We start from the raw sequence: 17,607 nt of genomic DNA on the forward strand, positions 1-17,607 counted from the left end.
AGTCATTACACCCTCTAAGCCTGGACATTACACCCACCAAGATGTAAACATAATTGATTAGGTTACTAAGGTGTGATCACACCTACCATGGGGCATACTTCACTTGATTAATAACTGATGTTTCTGCTTTAATGTGTGTCCAATGGGGGTCTGTCCAAGTGTTTTTATTGTTTGTTTGTCTGTATGTCTGTCTTATTGATGTGCAGTGTTAATTAGGAAATAACAATTTGTTGGTGTGATAAACATTGTTCTTTGATCTTTTCAAATAATTTGTTATTTATCAAAGTTTAATAATAACACCTAAAATTAAAGGAGTTTCTTCACACCATTATTATTAAAATTCATTTGAAGATGTTGTTGTTTGATTTTATGAATTCTAAAGAATATTGCATCTTTATGTCGTGGCAAAAGAATATCAAAACATCAAAGGTAATAAAGTTAATAAGACAAATACTCAATGCAAATTGTTTTTACTCATTGTCCCCATATATACCAGAACAATTTTAGAGAATATCATACTATAGGTATACATTGTTACTCTGTCAAAACGCCCCCAAAACAAATATTTTGGTGTATTGATTCAAATTGTAAAAAAAAGCGTGTTAATAGTTCTGATTTTGCTGTTTCATGTGAGTGTGATAATTGTGGATTATGGCAGCATATTAGATGTGATGATACCGGTAAGTCATTTTCTTCTTCCTATTATAAACATTGTAGATCTATATAATTTGAGCTCCATGATATCATGCGATTTTGCCCCAATTTAGTGTTTTAGATCATTGACACAGTTTTGTGTCATAATTTATGAAACACAGTTTGTAAAACTAACAGTAACACTGGGCCACTTAGATAAACATTGGACCTATTTGGGCCACATTAGGGCCAGACAGAGGCCCTCTCACTGTTTATTAGGGGCCATAAAAGATACACACACTAGTGCCAATGAGGGCCCTCCCATAAACTGAAAACATGCTTTGATTGCTACAGTAAGTGACAGATTCCTGTTAATTGTGTTTCAATATAAAAAAGTATTTCTTCAATGATCCCTCATTATCAATTCTGACTTAAAAGTTTAATGATATTGTAATTAATGAACTTTGAAGTCTGCAGTAAAATTATTTTCAAAGTTTTTTCTGTCTGTATATTTTTGAAAAAAGTATTTATGATTTAGATGCATATTATAACATTATGGTGAAATAAAAATAAATGTATATGCATTAAGATTGTGTTTTGTTTATTCTAAATAATTATTGTATTTATCATTATTTTATTTTGTTTTCAAAGTTTTTTCTGTCTGTATTATTTATGATTTAGATGCATATAATTACATTATGGTGAAATAAAAATAAATGTATATGAATTAAGATTGTGTTTTGTTTATTCTAAATATTTATTTAATTATCTTTATTTTTATTTCTTCAAGTTTTTTCTGTCTGTATATTCTTGAAAAAAAGTATTTATTATTTAGATGCATATTGTAACGACATTCTGGTGAAATAAAAAATAATGTTTTAAATGATGGCTGCTCAATTAAATAATTTGAGCAACCATTAATCTCATCAGTGTCATCTTACATGACAAATCCAATTAGTGGTTTATAAGTTGATTACACCTTTCTAATCTAATCAATATCTTGGTGGGTGTAATGTCCCAGCTTAGAGGGTGTAAAGACCAGGGGTGTAACGTCCAGGGGGTGTAATGACTGGACACCCATAAAAACAACAACAACAACGAAGCGATTAAACAAAACATTACTTTATTGGTTAATTGTATTCGTAGTAACCAATGATTAAACGGTTTAGATGCTGGTAACTGTAACGCTAAACTGTGCATGAAGAAACGGATATCTGAACTGTGATGGAATGATTATCATCCTACGTACGGTTTATTAGCATTGAATGATTCCATAAACATAAATAAAAAGAATTTTTAAGTTAATCCAAGGCTTGGCAAAAAAGAGTCCAGGTACGTTAGCTCTAGATATAACGTTTACATTCTGTTTAAGTGTTTTGTACTATTTTTTAACTCCAAGTTCCTGAATAGTGAATTGAATTAAAAAAGAATTGAGATCCAATAATAAACTTCAGCACCTGAGGCTGCATTATATGTGGACCAAAGCGTTCATGACAAGTTGGGACTTAAATATAATCATAGCTGCAAGTCCCAGCTAGTATATTTACTTGCTACTGAAATATTTTCAATTTTTATTATAGACTTAAAGGCTGTTATACCTGGAATAAACCTCGACTTTTCGCAGTATTCTCCAGAAATCAGAAGCACCAGCAGCTGCGGATTTCAACGGTTAAAACTCTTGATTGGTCAATATATGTCGGTCTGGCTACTACTTTCATGTACCCCAGATACTCTTAAGTATACTTACATGTACCCTAAGTACGGTAAATATACTGAAACATACCGGGAATTTTAACGCTTAATCAGTCGTTGTCGGCTATTTTTTAACATTAACAATGTTTACATTTTTGTCAATTTTCTGTCAAATGGCCTCTAAATTATCAAAACTCGTACTCAAAAAGCATGTTGATGCAGTTTTTTTTAAAGAGAAGTTTGTTTGAGATAAACAATATCGTTTTACGGTAATCTGTAGCACGTTTTACTAAATCTGATTTTGGGTGGGAATACAACTCGGGTACAGTCACTGTCTAATATCGAGGTACGTTTAAGTATATTTACCGTACCCGGTGTACGATGTTAGTAGTACCCGAGCCAACAATGACCAATCAATCTTGGCAATGGCTACTTTTCCCCAAAATATCAATGAAACAAAGGGCAAAAATGCCCGTTTAAGTTCTTATTCACATGCTACGTGTACTTAAAATATATAACTGGCTACTCAAATTTTTTATGAGAACACTGCTTTACAGTATGGTGACCACCATTTGAACTCACATTCTACGTATAGAGGGCCTGAACCAACCTCTGCACTCACCAAACAGACCCTTAATTTTGTATTACTAAATTGGAAAAGTTTGCAGGGTTTTTTTTGGCCTGATTCTATAGCCGATGTTCCCAATCCCAAAAAGTATACTTTTTCCCCAAAATGTGGCAAAAAATTCCCAATTTCCAAAAAAAAAAAAAAATTTTTTTTTTTTTTTTAAAGAAGTCTAATGCGTATTTTATCTCAATTTCAATTCAATTACATATAACAAAGTATTATATGATTTTGTTCTTTGAATTTGAATGATTATAAAGAGTTATATCAAATTTAGTATTTCCCTAATCAGTGGACTTTTCATGTGGAAAAAAAGGCTAATGAATTTATTTTCCCAATTTCATGAAAATGCCGATAAAATTCCCAATTCCAAAGCCATGGGCTATCTTCCCAAAAAGCGGAAAAAAAACCCTGGTTTGGGAAATCTTGGTCAGATTTTGGGTAACGGAAATCACTGATTCACCTATCAGTATGAAAGTTGCTAACAAAACCAAGCAGTTTAAATGTTTCATTAAAATAATTCTTAATTATAAATATAATAATTATTGAAGATGCTTTGATATCTACATTGGTATGAAACAAAATATAGTTCAATCCATTATTAGCCAATTTTAGTTTATAACTAAACTAAATGTGGTATATTTGTTACACAATAGTAATACCATTATGTGAAAAAAATCACTCTTAACTTACATGTTTTATCTTCTATTATCACTACATGTACATGTTAAGGCACACTATAAATCTGGGTGAATGGAAAAAGGAAAACACTTATCTATGGCAAATGGAACTACATTGTATATTAAACGCATGCAAAATTAAAGTTAAGGAATGTCACTTCTTTTTTATTTTCATTCAGTGACTAACTTCTGTCAGTGTCAACTGTAAGTGACGACAACAGACAATGATAAGCCAAAACCTGGATTTTGGACAAGAACCTGTTGATGCTGATTATCAGGTGTTAATTCATGCAGTTTCAAGCTGTGCTGGGGAATCTGTACAGCAGCTGTTGCGAGCAAAACCAAAACTCGTCAATCAAAAAGGTTTTCATTTGTTGTTTTTTTTGCTGTATACTCTTCCATAGATTTTGTATTTTGCAGTTTTGTTAAAAAAAAATTTGGTCATTCATGATACACTGTAACTCCAATATAACGCGGATGACGGGGTCCAAGCCACGCAACAGCGCTATAAACGGACAGCGTTATAAGTTTTGAGCTTATTTATTTAAGGGGCTATAAAAACAGGCAAAGTAAAGCCTATAATATAGGTCCTGTGTATCGTCATGCTGTGTTGTCATCCGCAAATACATGCATGTAAACCGAATCGAACGATAACAGTATAACTACCGCTTTTCTAATGTGCACATTTATCCGATAATCCAATATAATTACATCACTTACGAAAAAATAATGTTTAACATTTAATTATGACAAGAAATATGTTTACGAACTTCGTAAACAAATTCATATGCCTACGCCATTTTTCAGAAAAATTAGTACAGTGCATTATGGGACACAGCTTTCATTGGACGAGCGAATTTAAATTTAGATTGAATGCAATACGATACATGTACAAAGAAAAGTATTATTATACGCAGCATGTAAAAAACGTGCTTTCCGTGGACTTTCTGATAACGGGCAAAAATTTAAGTGCATCTCTGTTAACTATTACACTGCGTTAGCATGTAAATAAATCGTCAGGATTTTTTAATTTATTTTTCGTATACGTACTGAAACATTAAACACACACTAAGATATTTTTATTTATCAAGCATGTGTAGCATATAATAAACGATAACACACTTACACAGCCGTAGTTTATACAATGAAATACAATACATGATAAATACAAAACATAAACAGGTAATCGTTTTAAATAACTTTAATTTGATAACTAGAAATGGCGCGGCAGAGGCCGACGCGTATCCCCACGCCGAATGTTTGACCTAGGTGTGCCCCAGGGTTGGTAATGGGGCCATGCATAGCTGAGATTGACCGTATTGTCATAAGAGAAGTTCATCATCAATTAGAAGTGAATTGGTGTAGAAATGAAGAAGTTATAGTAAAAGGCAATTTTGAGTGGGTGTGACATATGTGGGCAGGGCGCCCCAGGGTTGGTAATTGTGCCATGCATAGTTGAGATTGACCGTATTGTCATAAGAGAAGTTCAGTATCAATTTGAAGTGAATCGGTGTAGAAATGAAGAAATTATAGTAAAAGGCAATTTTGGGCGGGTGTGGTCTATGTGGGCGGGGCCCCAGGGTTGGTAATGGGGCCATGCATAGTTGAGATTGACCGTATTGTCATAAGAGAGGTTCAGTATCGATTTGAAGTGAATTGGTGTAGAAATAAAGAAATTATAGTAAAAGGCAATTATGGGTGGGTGTGGTCTATGTGGGCGGGGCACCCCAGGGTTGGTAATGGGGCCATGCATAGTTGAGATTGACTGTATTGTCATAAGAGAAGTTCAATATCAATTTGAAGTGAATCGGTGTAGAAATGAAGAAATTATAGTAAAAGCAATTTTGGGTGGGTGTGGTCTATGTGGGCGGGGCCCCAGGGTTGGTTATGGGGCCATGCATAGTTGAGATTGACCCTAATGTCATAAGAGAAGTTCAGTATCAATTTGAAGTGAATCCGTGTAGAAATGAAAAAATTATAGTAAATGGAATTTTTTGGTGGGTGTGGCCTATGTGGGCAGGCGCCCCAGGGTTGGGATTGGGGCCATGCATAGTTGTGAATGACCCTAATGTCATAACAAAAGTTCAGTATCAATTTGAAGTGAATCCGTGTAGAAATGAAAAAATTATAGTAAATGGAAATTTTTGGTGGGTGTGGCCTATGTGGGCGGGGCGCCCCAGGGTTGGGAATGGGGCCATGCATGGTTGAGATTGACCGTATTGTCATAAGAGAGGTCCAGTATCAATTTGAAGTGAATCGGTGTAGAAATAAAGAAGTAAATGTAAAATAACCTAAAAAAATGAGTGATTATTTCTGACGCGGCCCCACCCCAACCGCTATAACTTTTGACCCAGGGGTCAGATCAAAATTCCAAATAGTGCAGGGTCGCACATATGCTCATAGCTACCATGTGTGTAAGTTTCAATTTTCTAATGCTTTTATTGTAGGAGGATATAGTGGTCAGGACGGACAGACAGACGGACGGACGGCGGAGATAACCACAATATCCCCACCTTTTTTTCAAAAAGCGTGGGGATAATTATGTAGCTTGCACTTGCCTTATTGAAATTAGCACATCGAACCGCTCTGATAGGGAATACATGTAATAAACAATGACTCGCGAGTTTTCACATCTTTGTTGACATTACACAATAGATTAACACCAATTAGCTGTCGAGTGTTGTTTAAACTCTAATCGATTAAAATCAGGTAAACGGACAGATAAAGCAATCAAGATGTGATCGCCGGCTTCTTTGAATTTATGAAAAAACATGAAGTTGCATAACATCAATATGAAGCAGAAATGAAAGGTTGGAGAAAAAACGGGATCCAAGGACCCCCGCATTATATTGGACACAGCGTTATAACGGAACGCACTATATTGGAGTTACAGTGTAATGATGTTTGGAATGGGTCATTTTTTCATTGATCAGGGCACACAAATGATACACATGAATCTTAAGGCACTTGTCGTGTAGGACAAGTAACAGTGATTTTTATGTGGCCATAGTACATGTATTGTTTGTACTTGTTATTATGTCCCCCACTATAGTAGTGGGGGACATATTGTTTTTGCCCTGTCTGTTGGTTGGTTGGTCTGTTGGTTGGTTTGCGCCAACTTTAACATTTTGCAATAACTTTTGCTATATTGAAGAAAGCAACTTCATATTTGGCATGCATGTGTATCTCATAAAGCTGCACATTTTGAGTGGTGAAAGGTCAAGGTCATCCTTCAAGGTGTTGTTTAAACTCTAATCGATTAAAATCAGTTAAACGGACAGATAAAGCAATCAAGATGTGATCGCCGGCTTCTTTGAATTTATGAAAAAACATGAAGTTGCATAACATCAATATGAAGCAGAAATGAAAGGTTGGAGAAAAAACGGGATCCAAGGACCCCCGCATTATATTGGACACAGCGTTATAACGGAACGCACTATATTGGAGTTACAGTGTAATGATGTTTGGAATGGGTCATTTTTTCATTGATCAGGGCACACAAATGATACACATGAATCTTAAGGCACTTGTCGTGTAGGACAAGTAACAGTGATTTTTATGTGGCCATAGTACATGTATTGTTTGTACTTGTTATTATGTCCCCCACTATAGTAGTGGGGGACATATTGTTTTTGCCCTGTCTGTTGGTTGGTTGGTCTGTTGGTTGGTTTGCGCCAACTTTAACATTTTGCAATAACTTTTGCTATATTGAAGAAAGCAACTTCATATTTGGCATGCATGTGTATCTCATAAAGCTGCACATTTTGAGTGGTGAAAGGTCAAGGTCATCCTTCAAGGTCAGAGGTCAAATATATGTTGCCAAAATCGCTAATTTTATGAATACTTTTGCAATATTGAAGATAGCAACTTGATGTTTGGCATGCATGTGTATCTCATGGAGCTGCACATTTTGAGTGGAGAAAGGTCAAGGTCAAGGTCATCTTTCAAGGTCAGAGGTCCAATATATGTGGCCCAAATCGCTTATTTTATTAATACTTTTGCAATATTGAAGATAGCAACTTGATATTTGGCATGCATATGTATCTCATGGAGCTGCACATTTTGCGTGCTGAAAGGTCAAGGTCATCCTTCAAGGTCAGAGGTCAAATATATATGGCCCAAATCGCTTATTTTATGAATACTTTTGCAATATTGAAGATAGCAACTTGATATTTGTCATGCAAGTGTATCTCATGGAGCTGCACGTTTTGAGTGGTGAAAGGTCAAGGTCATCCTTCAAGGTCAAATATATGGGTCAATATTGCTCATGTAATGTCACTTCTGCAATATTGAAGCTAGCAATTTTATATTTGAAATGCATGTATCTCATGGAGCTGCACATTTTAAGTGGTGGAGGGTCAAGGTCATCCTTCAAGGTCAAATGTCATATAGGGGGACATTGTGTTTCACAAACACATCTTGTCTTGTTGAAAACTAAGTACATGTAAGTAGGTTTTGTTCAACAAACAATTTGTATTTATCATGTGTTGTTTTATTAACCCTACGCTTTTTCAGAGAAAAAGTGGGGATAATGTGGTTATCTCCGCCGTATGTCCGTCAGTCCTAACCACTATCTCGGGGTATCCTCTCCTACACTATTAGCACTAGAACCTTGTAACTTACACACATGCAGGGGTTTTTTTGGCCCGATTTTATAGCCGAAATTCGGCTATGTTCCCAATCCCAAAAAGTATACTTTTTTCCCAAAATGTGGAAAAAATTTCCCAATTTCCAAAAAAAAAAAAAAAAAAGTTTTTTTTTTTTTTTAGAAAGAAGTCTTATGTGTATTTTATCTCAATTTTTATTCAATTACATCTAATAAAGTATTATATGATTTTTTCTTTTAATTTGAATGATTATAAAGAGTTAAAATCAAATTTAGTATTTCCCTAATCAGTGGACTTTTCGTGTGGAAAAAAAGGCTAATGAATTTATTTTCCCAATTTCATGAAAATACCGATAAAATTCCCAATTCCAAAGCCATGGGCTATCTTCCCAAAAAGTGGAGAAAAAACCCTGACGTGGTAGATATGAGCATATTTGCGATGGTGACAGCGACGGAATTTTGATCTGACCCCTGGGTCAAAAGTTATGGGGGTTGGGGTGGGGCCGCTTCAGAGATTTTCCTTCTACCGCGTTTCAAAAAAGGCGCATAAATACTGTGTCCCTTCAGATATTGCTTTCATCAACACCTTTCTATGCGCATACAATTTTTTACCCCTGTGACCATGACCTTGAAGTTGAGTACAGTGTTCAGGTTTCAAAATCTGTCACAGCAACTCGAAAAAGGCTCATAACTACTGTGTCACTTCAGATATTGCTTTCATATTTGGCATGCATATGTATCTGGACAACACCTTTCCATGCGCATACAATTTTTGACCCCTGTGACCTTGAACTTGTGGTCAGCGTTCAGGTTTCGAAATCTGCGACCGCGATTCGAAAAAGGCTTATACCTTCTGTGTCCCTTCAGATATTGCTTTCATATTTGGTACGCATGTGTATCTTGACAACACCTTTCCATACGCATGAAATTTTTGACCCCTGTGACCTTGACCTTGAACTTAGGGTCCGTGTTTAGATTTTGATATCTATTATGTGGTTATCTCCGCTGTCCGTCCATCCCTCCTGGCCACTTCTAAATTAATTTACTGGATAATTGCTTAGAAGAGTCTTCATAGAAACAAAAAATATGGTAACCATTAGAGCATTAAACCATGTTTTCCCATAGCAAAGCTAAAATGGGTCATGCTCTGTGAAACCGGGGTTAAATGCAGGTGCGTAAAGTGTCGTCCCAGATTAGCCTGTGCAGTCTGCACAGGCTTATCAGGGATGACGCTTTCCGCCTAAACTGGATTTTGGCTAAGAAGAGACTTTTTGTAAACGAAAAATACCAAAAAAGCGGAAAGTGTCGTTCATGATTAGCCTGTGCGGATTGCACAGGCTAATCTGGGTGGACACTTCATGCACATGCTTTAAATAACTTTTTCACAGAGCAAGGCCCAAATCATTTAAATGTCAATTAAAGGTTGGCATGGACAAACCCCTCTCCACAAGGCCTGTCTGTCGGGAGATGCCAATACAGTGCGCTTGCTGTGTGAGTTTGGAGCAGATCCAAACATCCAGAATGAATTCAAGGAAACTGCAGTCCACTATGCTGCTAAACGAGGGATCCCAACGCTCGTGAATATACTTAAAAGATATGGGGGCCTGTTAGATGTTCGGGATATGACTGGCAAAACACCAGTTCATTGTGCTGCACAAACAGGCAGTGTGTAAGTTAACACCAGTTCATTGTGCTGCACAAACAGGCAGTGTGTAAGTTAACACCAGTTCATTGTGCTGCACAAACAGGCAGTGTGTAAGTTAACACCAGTTCATTGTGCTGCACAAACAGGCAGTGTGTAAGTTAACACCAGTTCATTGTGCTGCACCAACAGGCAGTGTGTAAGTTAACACCAGTTCATTGTGCTGCACAAACAGGCAGTGTGTAAGTTAACACCAGTTCATTGTGCTGCACCAACAGGCAGTGTGTAAGTTAACACCAGTTCATTGTGCTGCACAAACAGGCACTGTGTAAGTTGTGAATAGTGTATTTTAGCATGTATTTTAGTCTTGATAAAGTGTTATTTTGCAGTGTAGAATATAATCTGAAGTGATATATTGCCTTACTTAAGGGAATAGTTAAAGCCTATTTATTTAAGCTGGATTGGCTAATGCTTCAAAAGCCTCAGGCTTGTTGAAATGCTCTCGAGTTGGTTTCCAGGGTACAACCAGTGCTTGGTGTCTATAAGGGAGATCTAAATAGCGCTCTTACATTGGGGATCAAAACATTGACCTCCTGGTTGCTAGGCAGACACCGATTTCATTGCGCCATGGCGACCGTCATGAAGGAAATTAAGGAAATCAAATGTATGTTTAGTGATTTTTAAATAAATAAAAAGGAGTTGAATTGAAATCCATTGCAGGTACATGTTGCAGTATTTTGAAGAGCAGGGTTATAACTTCAAAGATGTGGATGGCAATGGTCAAACACCTCTACACTGTGCATGCCAATTTGGCCACTTGGAAGCTTTCAAATTTCTGGTTAGGAAAGGGGTATGTGTGTCAACTTTTGTTCTACTGTACACATATTTGCTTTGTTAGAAGACAATTTGACTATAAGATGGGAGTACCAGCTTTATAGGTATACCTAATGTTGTCACTAACACTATTGATATTTTTTATTGTTCTTTTAATGTAAACATGGATTTGGTTAAGTAAGATAAAATAGAAGAATTAAAGTAAAAGTGAACATTTTTATGATAAAATTTTTTAGCTCACCTGATTACTGAGGTAAGCTTTTCTGACCGGTCTTTGTCCGTAGTTCATACGTCCGTCTGTTAACATTTGCTCGTAAACACTCTAGAGGCCACATCTGTTGTCCAATCTTCATGAAACTTGGTCAGAAGCTGTTCCCCAATAAAATCTCGGCCAAGTTCGAAATTGGGTTGTGCCAGGTCAAAAACTAGGTCACTAGGTAAAAAAAAAGAAAAACCTTTGTAAACACTGTAGAAGTTACATTTTATGTTCAATCTTCATGTAACTTTGTCAAAATGTTTGTCTTAATGATATCTTGATTGAGTTCAAAAGTGGTTCAGGTCTGTTGAAAAACATGGCCGCCAGTAGGCAGGGCAGTTTTCCTAATTTGGCTATTGAGAAACCTTGTAAACACTTTAGAAGTCACAATTTTTGCCCAATTATCATGAAAGGTGGTCAAAACATTGATTCAATTGATATCTCGTACGAGTTTGGAAATGGTCCAGATCGGTGAAAAAACATGGCGGCCAGTGGGCGGGGCATTTTTCTCTATATGTATATTGTGGCAGTTTTCCCTATTTGGCTATAGAGAAACCTTGTAAACACTCTAGAAGTCACAATTTTTGTCCAATCATCATAAAAGTTGTTCAAAACATTGGTTTTATTGATATCTGTGACGAGTTCGAAAATGGTCCGAATCGGTGAAAAAACGTGGCCGCCAGTGGGCGGGGCATTTTTCTTTATATGTACATGTATATAGTGGCAGTTTTCCCTATTTGGCTTTAGAGAAACCTTGTAAACACTCTAGAAGTCACAATTTTTGCCCAATCATCATGAAAGTTCTTCAAAACATTGGTTTTATTGATATCTAGGACGAGTTCGACAATGGTTCGGATCGGTGATAAAACATGGCCGCCAGTGGGCGGGGAATTTTTCTCTATATGTATATAGTGAAAACATGTTAACACTCTAGAAGTCACATTTTTGGCCCAATTTTCATGAAATTTGGTCAGAACATTTGTTTCTTTGATACGAGAGTTGAGTTCAAAAATGGTTTCGGTCAAACCTTGTGATCTAACACTATGGAAGTCACATGTTTATGCCCCCTTCTAAGAAGAGGAGGTATATTGTTTTGCTCATGTCGGTCCGTATGTCTGTCCACCAGATGGCTTCCGAATGATAAGTCAAGAACGCTTAGGCCTAGGATCATGAAACTTCATAGGTACATTGATCATGACTCGCAGATGACCCCTATTGATTTTGAGGTCAAAGGTCACGGTGACCCGAAATAGTAAAATGGTTTTTGGATAATAACTCAAGAAAGCTTACGCCTAGCTAGGATCATGAAACTTCATAGGTACATTGATCATGACTCGCAGATGACCCCTAGTGATTTTGAGGTCACTAGGTCAAAGGTCAATGTCACAGTGACCCGAAATAGTAAAATGGTTTCTGGATGATAACTCAAGCACGCTTATGCCTAGGATTATGAAACTTCATAGGTACATTGATCGTGACTCACAGATGACCCCTATAGATTTTCAGGTCACTAGATCAAAGGTCAAGGTCACGGTGACCCGAAACAATTAAATGGTTTTTCGGATGAAAGCTCAAGAACGCTTATGCCTTAGATCATGAAAGTTCATAGGTACATTTATCATGATTTGCAGATGACCCCTATTGATTTTAAGGTCACTAGGTCAAAGGTCAAGGTAACCCGAAATAGTAAAATGGTTTCCGGATGATAACTCAAGAACACTTATGCTTAGGATCATGAAACTTCACATTTGTTCGTAAACACTCTAGAGGATACATTTATTGTCCGATCGTCATGAAACTTGGTCAGAAGCTTTGTCCCAATGAAATCTCAGTCGAGTTCAAAACTGGGTTGTGCCGGGTAAAAAACTAGGTCACTAGGTCAAAAAAAAAGAAAAAACTTGTAAACACTGTAGAAGTCACATTTAATGCCCAATCTTCATGTAACTTTGTCAAAATGTTTGTTAACCAGGTTTTCCGAAGGAAAAAACTGGTTATTAGATTGGCGAATGCGGGCGGGCTGGCTGGCTGGCTGGCGGGCTGGCTGGCGGGCTGGCTGGCGGGCTGGCGGGCGGGCGGAACAAGCTTGTCCGGGCCATAACTATGTGTTCATTGTCAGATTTTAAAATCATTTGGCACATTTGTTCACCATCATTGGACAGTGTGTCGCGCGAAATAATTACGTCGATATCTCCAAGGTCAAGGTCACACTTTGAGTTCAAAGGTCAAAAATGGCCATAAATGAGCTTGTCCTGGCCATAACTATGTCATTCATTGTGAGATTTTAAAATCATTTGGCACATTTGTTCACCATCATGGGACGGTGTGTCGCACGAAAGAATCACGTCAATATCTCCAATGTCAAGGTCGCCACGACTAAAAATAGATTTTTCTTAAAAACAAACTTACAAAGGGGGTTTATTTTGTTTGTTCATTTCAAAAGTTCAGTTTGAGTTTTCTCCCTTTATCAGATTTTTTTTTCACAATGAAAACCTGGTTTTGTGACAATTTTGTCCCTTGTCTTAATAATATGTTGATTGAGTTCAAAAGTGGTTCCGGTCCGTTGAAAAACATGGCCGCCAGTTGGCGGGGCAGTTTTCCTTATTTTACGATAGAGAAACCTTGAAAACACTCTAGAAGTCACAATTTTTGCCCAATCATCATAAATGTTGGTCAAAACATTATTTTTATTAATATCTCGGACGAGTTCGAAAATGGTCCAGATCGGTGAAAAAAACATGGCCCCCAGTGGGCGAGGCATTTTTCTCTATATGTATAAAATGAAAACATGTGAACACTCTAGAAGTCACATTTTTGGCCCATTTTTCATGAAATTTGGTCAGAATATTTGTTTCCTCGATATGAGAGTAGAGTTTGATAATGGTTCTGGTCAGTTCAATAACATGGCTGCCGGGGGGGGGGGCAGTTTTCCTTATTTGGCTATAGAGAAACCTTGTAAACACTCTAGAAGTCACAATTTTTGCCCAATCATCATGAAAGTTGGTCAAAACATTGGTTTTATTGATATCTAGGACGAGTTCGACAATGGTTTGGATCGGTGATAAAACATGGCCGCCAGTGGGCGGGGAATTTTTCTCTATATGTATATAGTGAAAACATGTTAACACTCTAGAAGTCACATTTTTGGCCCAATTTTCATGAAATTTGGTCAGAACATTTGTTTCTTTGATACGAGAGTTGAGTTCAAAAATGGTTTCGGTCAAACCTTGTGATCTAACACTATGGAAGTCACATGTTTATGCCCCCCTTCTAAGAAGAGGAGGTATATTGTTTTGCTCATGTCGGTCCGTATGTCTGTCCACCAGATGGCTTCCGAATGATAAGTCAAGAACGCTTAGGCCTAGGATCATGAAACTTCATAGGTACATTGATCATGACTCGCAGATGACCCCTATTGATTTTGAGGTCAAAGGTCAAGGTCACGGTGACCCGAAATAGTAAAATGGTTTCTGGATAATAACTCAAGAAAGCTTACGCCTAGCTAGGATCATGAAACTTCATAGGTACATTGATCATGACTCGCAGATGACCCCTAGTGATTTTGAGGTCACTAGGTCAAAGGTCAAGGTCACAGTGACCCGAAATAGTAAAATGGTTTCTGGATGATAACTCAAGCACGCTTATGCCTAGGATTATGAAACTTCATAGGTACATTGATCGTGACTCACAGATGACCCCTATAGATTTTCAGGTCACTAGATCAAAGGTCAAGGTCACGGTGACCCAAAACAATTAAATGGTTTTTCGGATGAAAGCTCAAGAACGCTTATGCCTAAGATCATGAAAGTTCAAAGGTACATTTATCATGATTTGCAGATGACCCCTATTGATTTTAAGGTCACTAGGTCAAAGGTCAAGGTAACCCGAAATAGTAAAATGGTTTCCGGATGATAACTCAAGAACACTTATGCTTAGGATCATGAAACTTCACATTTGTTCGTTAACACTCTAGAGGCCACATTTATTGTCCGATCGTCATAAAACTTGGTCAGAAGCTTTGTCCCAATGAAATCTCCGTCGAGTTCAAAACTGGGTTGTGCCGGGTAAAAAACTAGGTCACTAGGTCAAAAAAAAGAAAAAACTTGTAAACACTGTACAAGTCACATTTAATGCCCAATCTTCATGTAACTTTGTCAAAATGTTTGTCTTAATAATATGTTGATTGAGTTCAAAAGTGGTTCCGGTCCGTTGAAAAACATGGCCGCCAGTTGGCGGGGCAGTTTTCCTTTTTTTACGATAGAGAAACCTTGTAAACACTCTAGAAGTCACAATTTTTGCCCAATCATCATGAAAGTTGGTCAAAACATTGGTTTTATTGATATCTCGGACGAGTTCGAAAATGGTCCAGATCGGTGAAAAAAACATGGCCCCCAGTGGGCGAGGCATTTTTCTCTATATGTATAAAATGAAAACATGTGAACACTCTAGAAGTCACATTTTTGGCCCATTTTTCATGAAATTTGGTCAGAATATTTGTTTCCTCGATATGAGAGTAGAGTTTGATAATGGTTCTGGTCAGTTCAATAACATGGCTGCCGGGGGGGGGGGCAGTTTTCCTTATTTGGCTATAGAGAAACCTTGTAAACACTCTAGAAGTCACAATTTTTGCCCAATCATCATGAAAGTTGGTCAAAACATTGGTTTTATTGATATCTCAGACGAGTTCGAAAATGGTCCAGATCGGTGAAAAAACGTGGCCGGGCATTTTTCTCTATATGTACAAAATGAAAACATGTGAACACTCACATTTTTGGCCCATTTTTCATGAAATTTGGTCAGAAAATTTGTTTCTTTGGGGGGGGGGGGGGGGGGGGTTATATTTATATAAAAGCTTGTGAACACTCTAGAAGTCACATTTTTTGCCCAATCATCATGAAACTTGGTGAAAAGATTGGATTTATATATATCACATAATTAATGCCATAATTATTGCCCTTAGATTGTCCAAATTTTCATTATATTATACAAAATCCTTGTAAACACTCTAGAGGTCACAATTTTGTTTCAGATTTTATGAATCTTGGTCATAAAATTTATTTTTGTAAGCAAAGTTTGATGTTTGGTAAGGGGGGTCAACTCAAAATATAGGTCAAATCTTACCAAAAAAAAATCACTCCATATGCCAGAGTTTTGGTTCAATAATGATGAAGCTTGACCAGGATGTTTGTCTGGACAATATCTAGGTCAAGTTTGATGTTGGGTAACGATTTAATGAACTGACTCCTCTCAGGTGAGCAAACTAGGGCCATCTTGGCCCTCTTGTTGTTATTAAATCATGGCCCCTGATTCTACTCTGATGTCCCTTTTTAGAATTTTCTCAGGTACACAGGTTAATCAGAGACGACACTTTCTTCTTTTATAGTATTTTTCATTTCAACAAGGTCTGTTCTTTCCGAAAATCCAGTTCAGGCTGAAAGTGTCTTGCTGAATGCTGAAAGTGTCTTGCTGATTGCGGAAAGTGTCTTGCTGATTGCGGAAAATGTCTTGCTGATTGCGGAAAGTGTCTTGCTGATTGCGAGCAATAGGCTAATCTGGACAACACTTTAGGTGCAAGCATTGAGCCCAGTGTTCCCTGAGCACCACTCTTAACTGTTTGAGCCGCGTTCTGAGAAAACTGGGCTTAATGCATGTGCGTAAAGTGTCGTCCCAGATTAGCCTGTGCAGTCCTCGCAGGCTAATCAGGGACGACACTTTCCGCTTTGATGACATTTTTCGTTTAAATCAAGTCTCTTCTTAGCAAAAATCCACTTTAGGAGGAAAGTGTCGTCCCTGATTTGCCTGTGCTGACTGCACAGGCTAATCTGTGATGACAATTTATGCACATGCATTAAGCCCAGTTTTCTCAGAACGCGACTCATTTATTGTTCATTTGTAGCGGAGTGATCCTAGCGTTCAGGATGCTCAGGGGGACACACCGCTGCACATCTGCGTGCGTGAAGGGTACGCACACGGCAGCTGGCTTCTCATCAACTTCCAGGGTCTGGCAAGTCTCCATGTGGTGAACAAGCAGGGTCTTACACCTCGAGATATTTGTCAGTTTTATTCGACGTCTAAAAAGGAAGGGTAGGATACTTTGTATGTCTGTTACTGTGCATCTACCAGTACTAGTACTACACGTAAACAGCTTAGATTGTCTAAGCTTGAGATGAAAAGTGTATGGTAATTGATGGCTGTGCTTTGACTGAAACACTTAATGAAAACAGTGTCAAAATACGTTGTTAAATAGAAAGTTAAAAAATGAATTGATTTTAAACTTTTATAACGAAATCCAAAATGTCAATTTCACATTTGGTCATATTTTCATCAACCCCAAATTTCTTTTTGTTTAATTTTCATTTAACACAATTTTGTTTAGGTCTTGTGCACAAATATTAAAGTTCACTGGTGAAATTATTCATACACAGCAATTATTGTAAAATTATAAATGTATAGATCATAAACATGTATGCATTGAAAATAAAGACTTTCTTTAATAATGCTTCATGATAAATCTTTTAGTAAAACACTGCTTTAACCCTTTCAGTGCGGGAACCGAATTTTGAAGGCCTTTGCAAACAGTTTGGATCCAGATGAGACGCCACAGAATGTGGCGTCTCATCAGGATCCAAACTGTTTGCTATT

At 37.3% G+C, this 17,607-nt stretch overlaps 1 protein-coding gene across 3 annotated transcripts in view; it reads left to right on the top strand.

Moving 5' to 3' along the window:
* Positions 1-1,743: 1,743 nt before the first annotated feature.
* Positions 1,744-17,607, top strand: part of LOC127868131 (uncharacterized) — a 29,171-nt gene continuing 13,307 nt past the window's right edge. The window contains exons 1-6 of one of the 3 annotated variants that reach the window (XM_052409751.1): positions 1,745-1,965; positions 2,214-2,301; positions 3,810-3,993; positions 9,659-9,905; positions 10,599-10,728; positions 16,862-17,049. In XM_052409751.1, the coding sequence (XP_052265711.1) occupies positions 3,855-3,993; positions 9,659-9,905; positions 10,599-10,728; positions 16,862-17,049 (704 nt within the window). In that variant the 5' untranslated portion in view covers positions 1,745-1,965; positions 2,214-2,301; positions 3,810-3,854. Of the gene's footprint in view, positions 1,966-2,213; positions 2,302-3,809; positions 3,994-9,658; positions 9,906-10,598; positions 10,729-16,861; positions 17,050-17,607 lie in introns of all 3 variants that reach the window. The other 2 variants (XM_052409752.1, XM_052409750.1) reach the window with 2 other exon arrangements.

Source organism: Dreissena polymorpha, chromosome 2 (assembly GCF_020536995.1).
Source record: "Dreissena polymorpha isolate Duluth1 chromosome 2, UMN_Dpol_1.0, whole genome shotgun sequence".
Classification (NCBI taxonomy): domain Eukaryota; kingdom Metazoa; phylum Mollusca; class Bivalvia; order Myida; family Dreissenidae; genus Dreissena; species Dreissena polymorpha.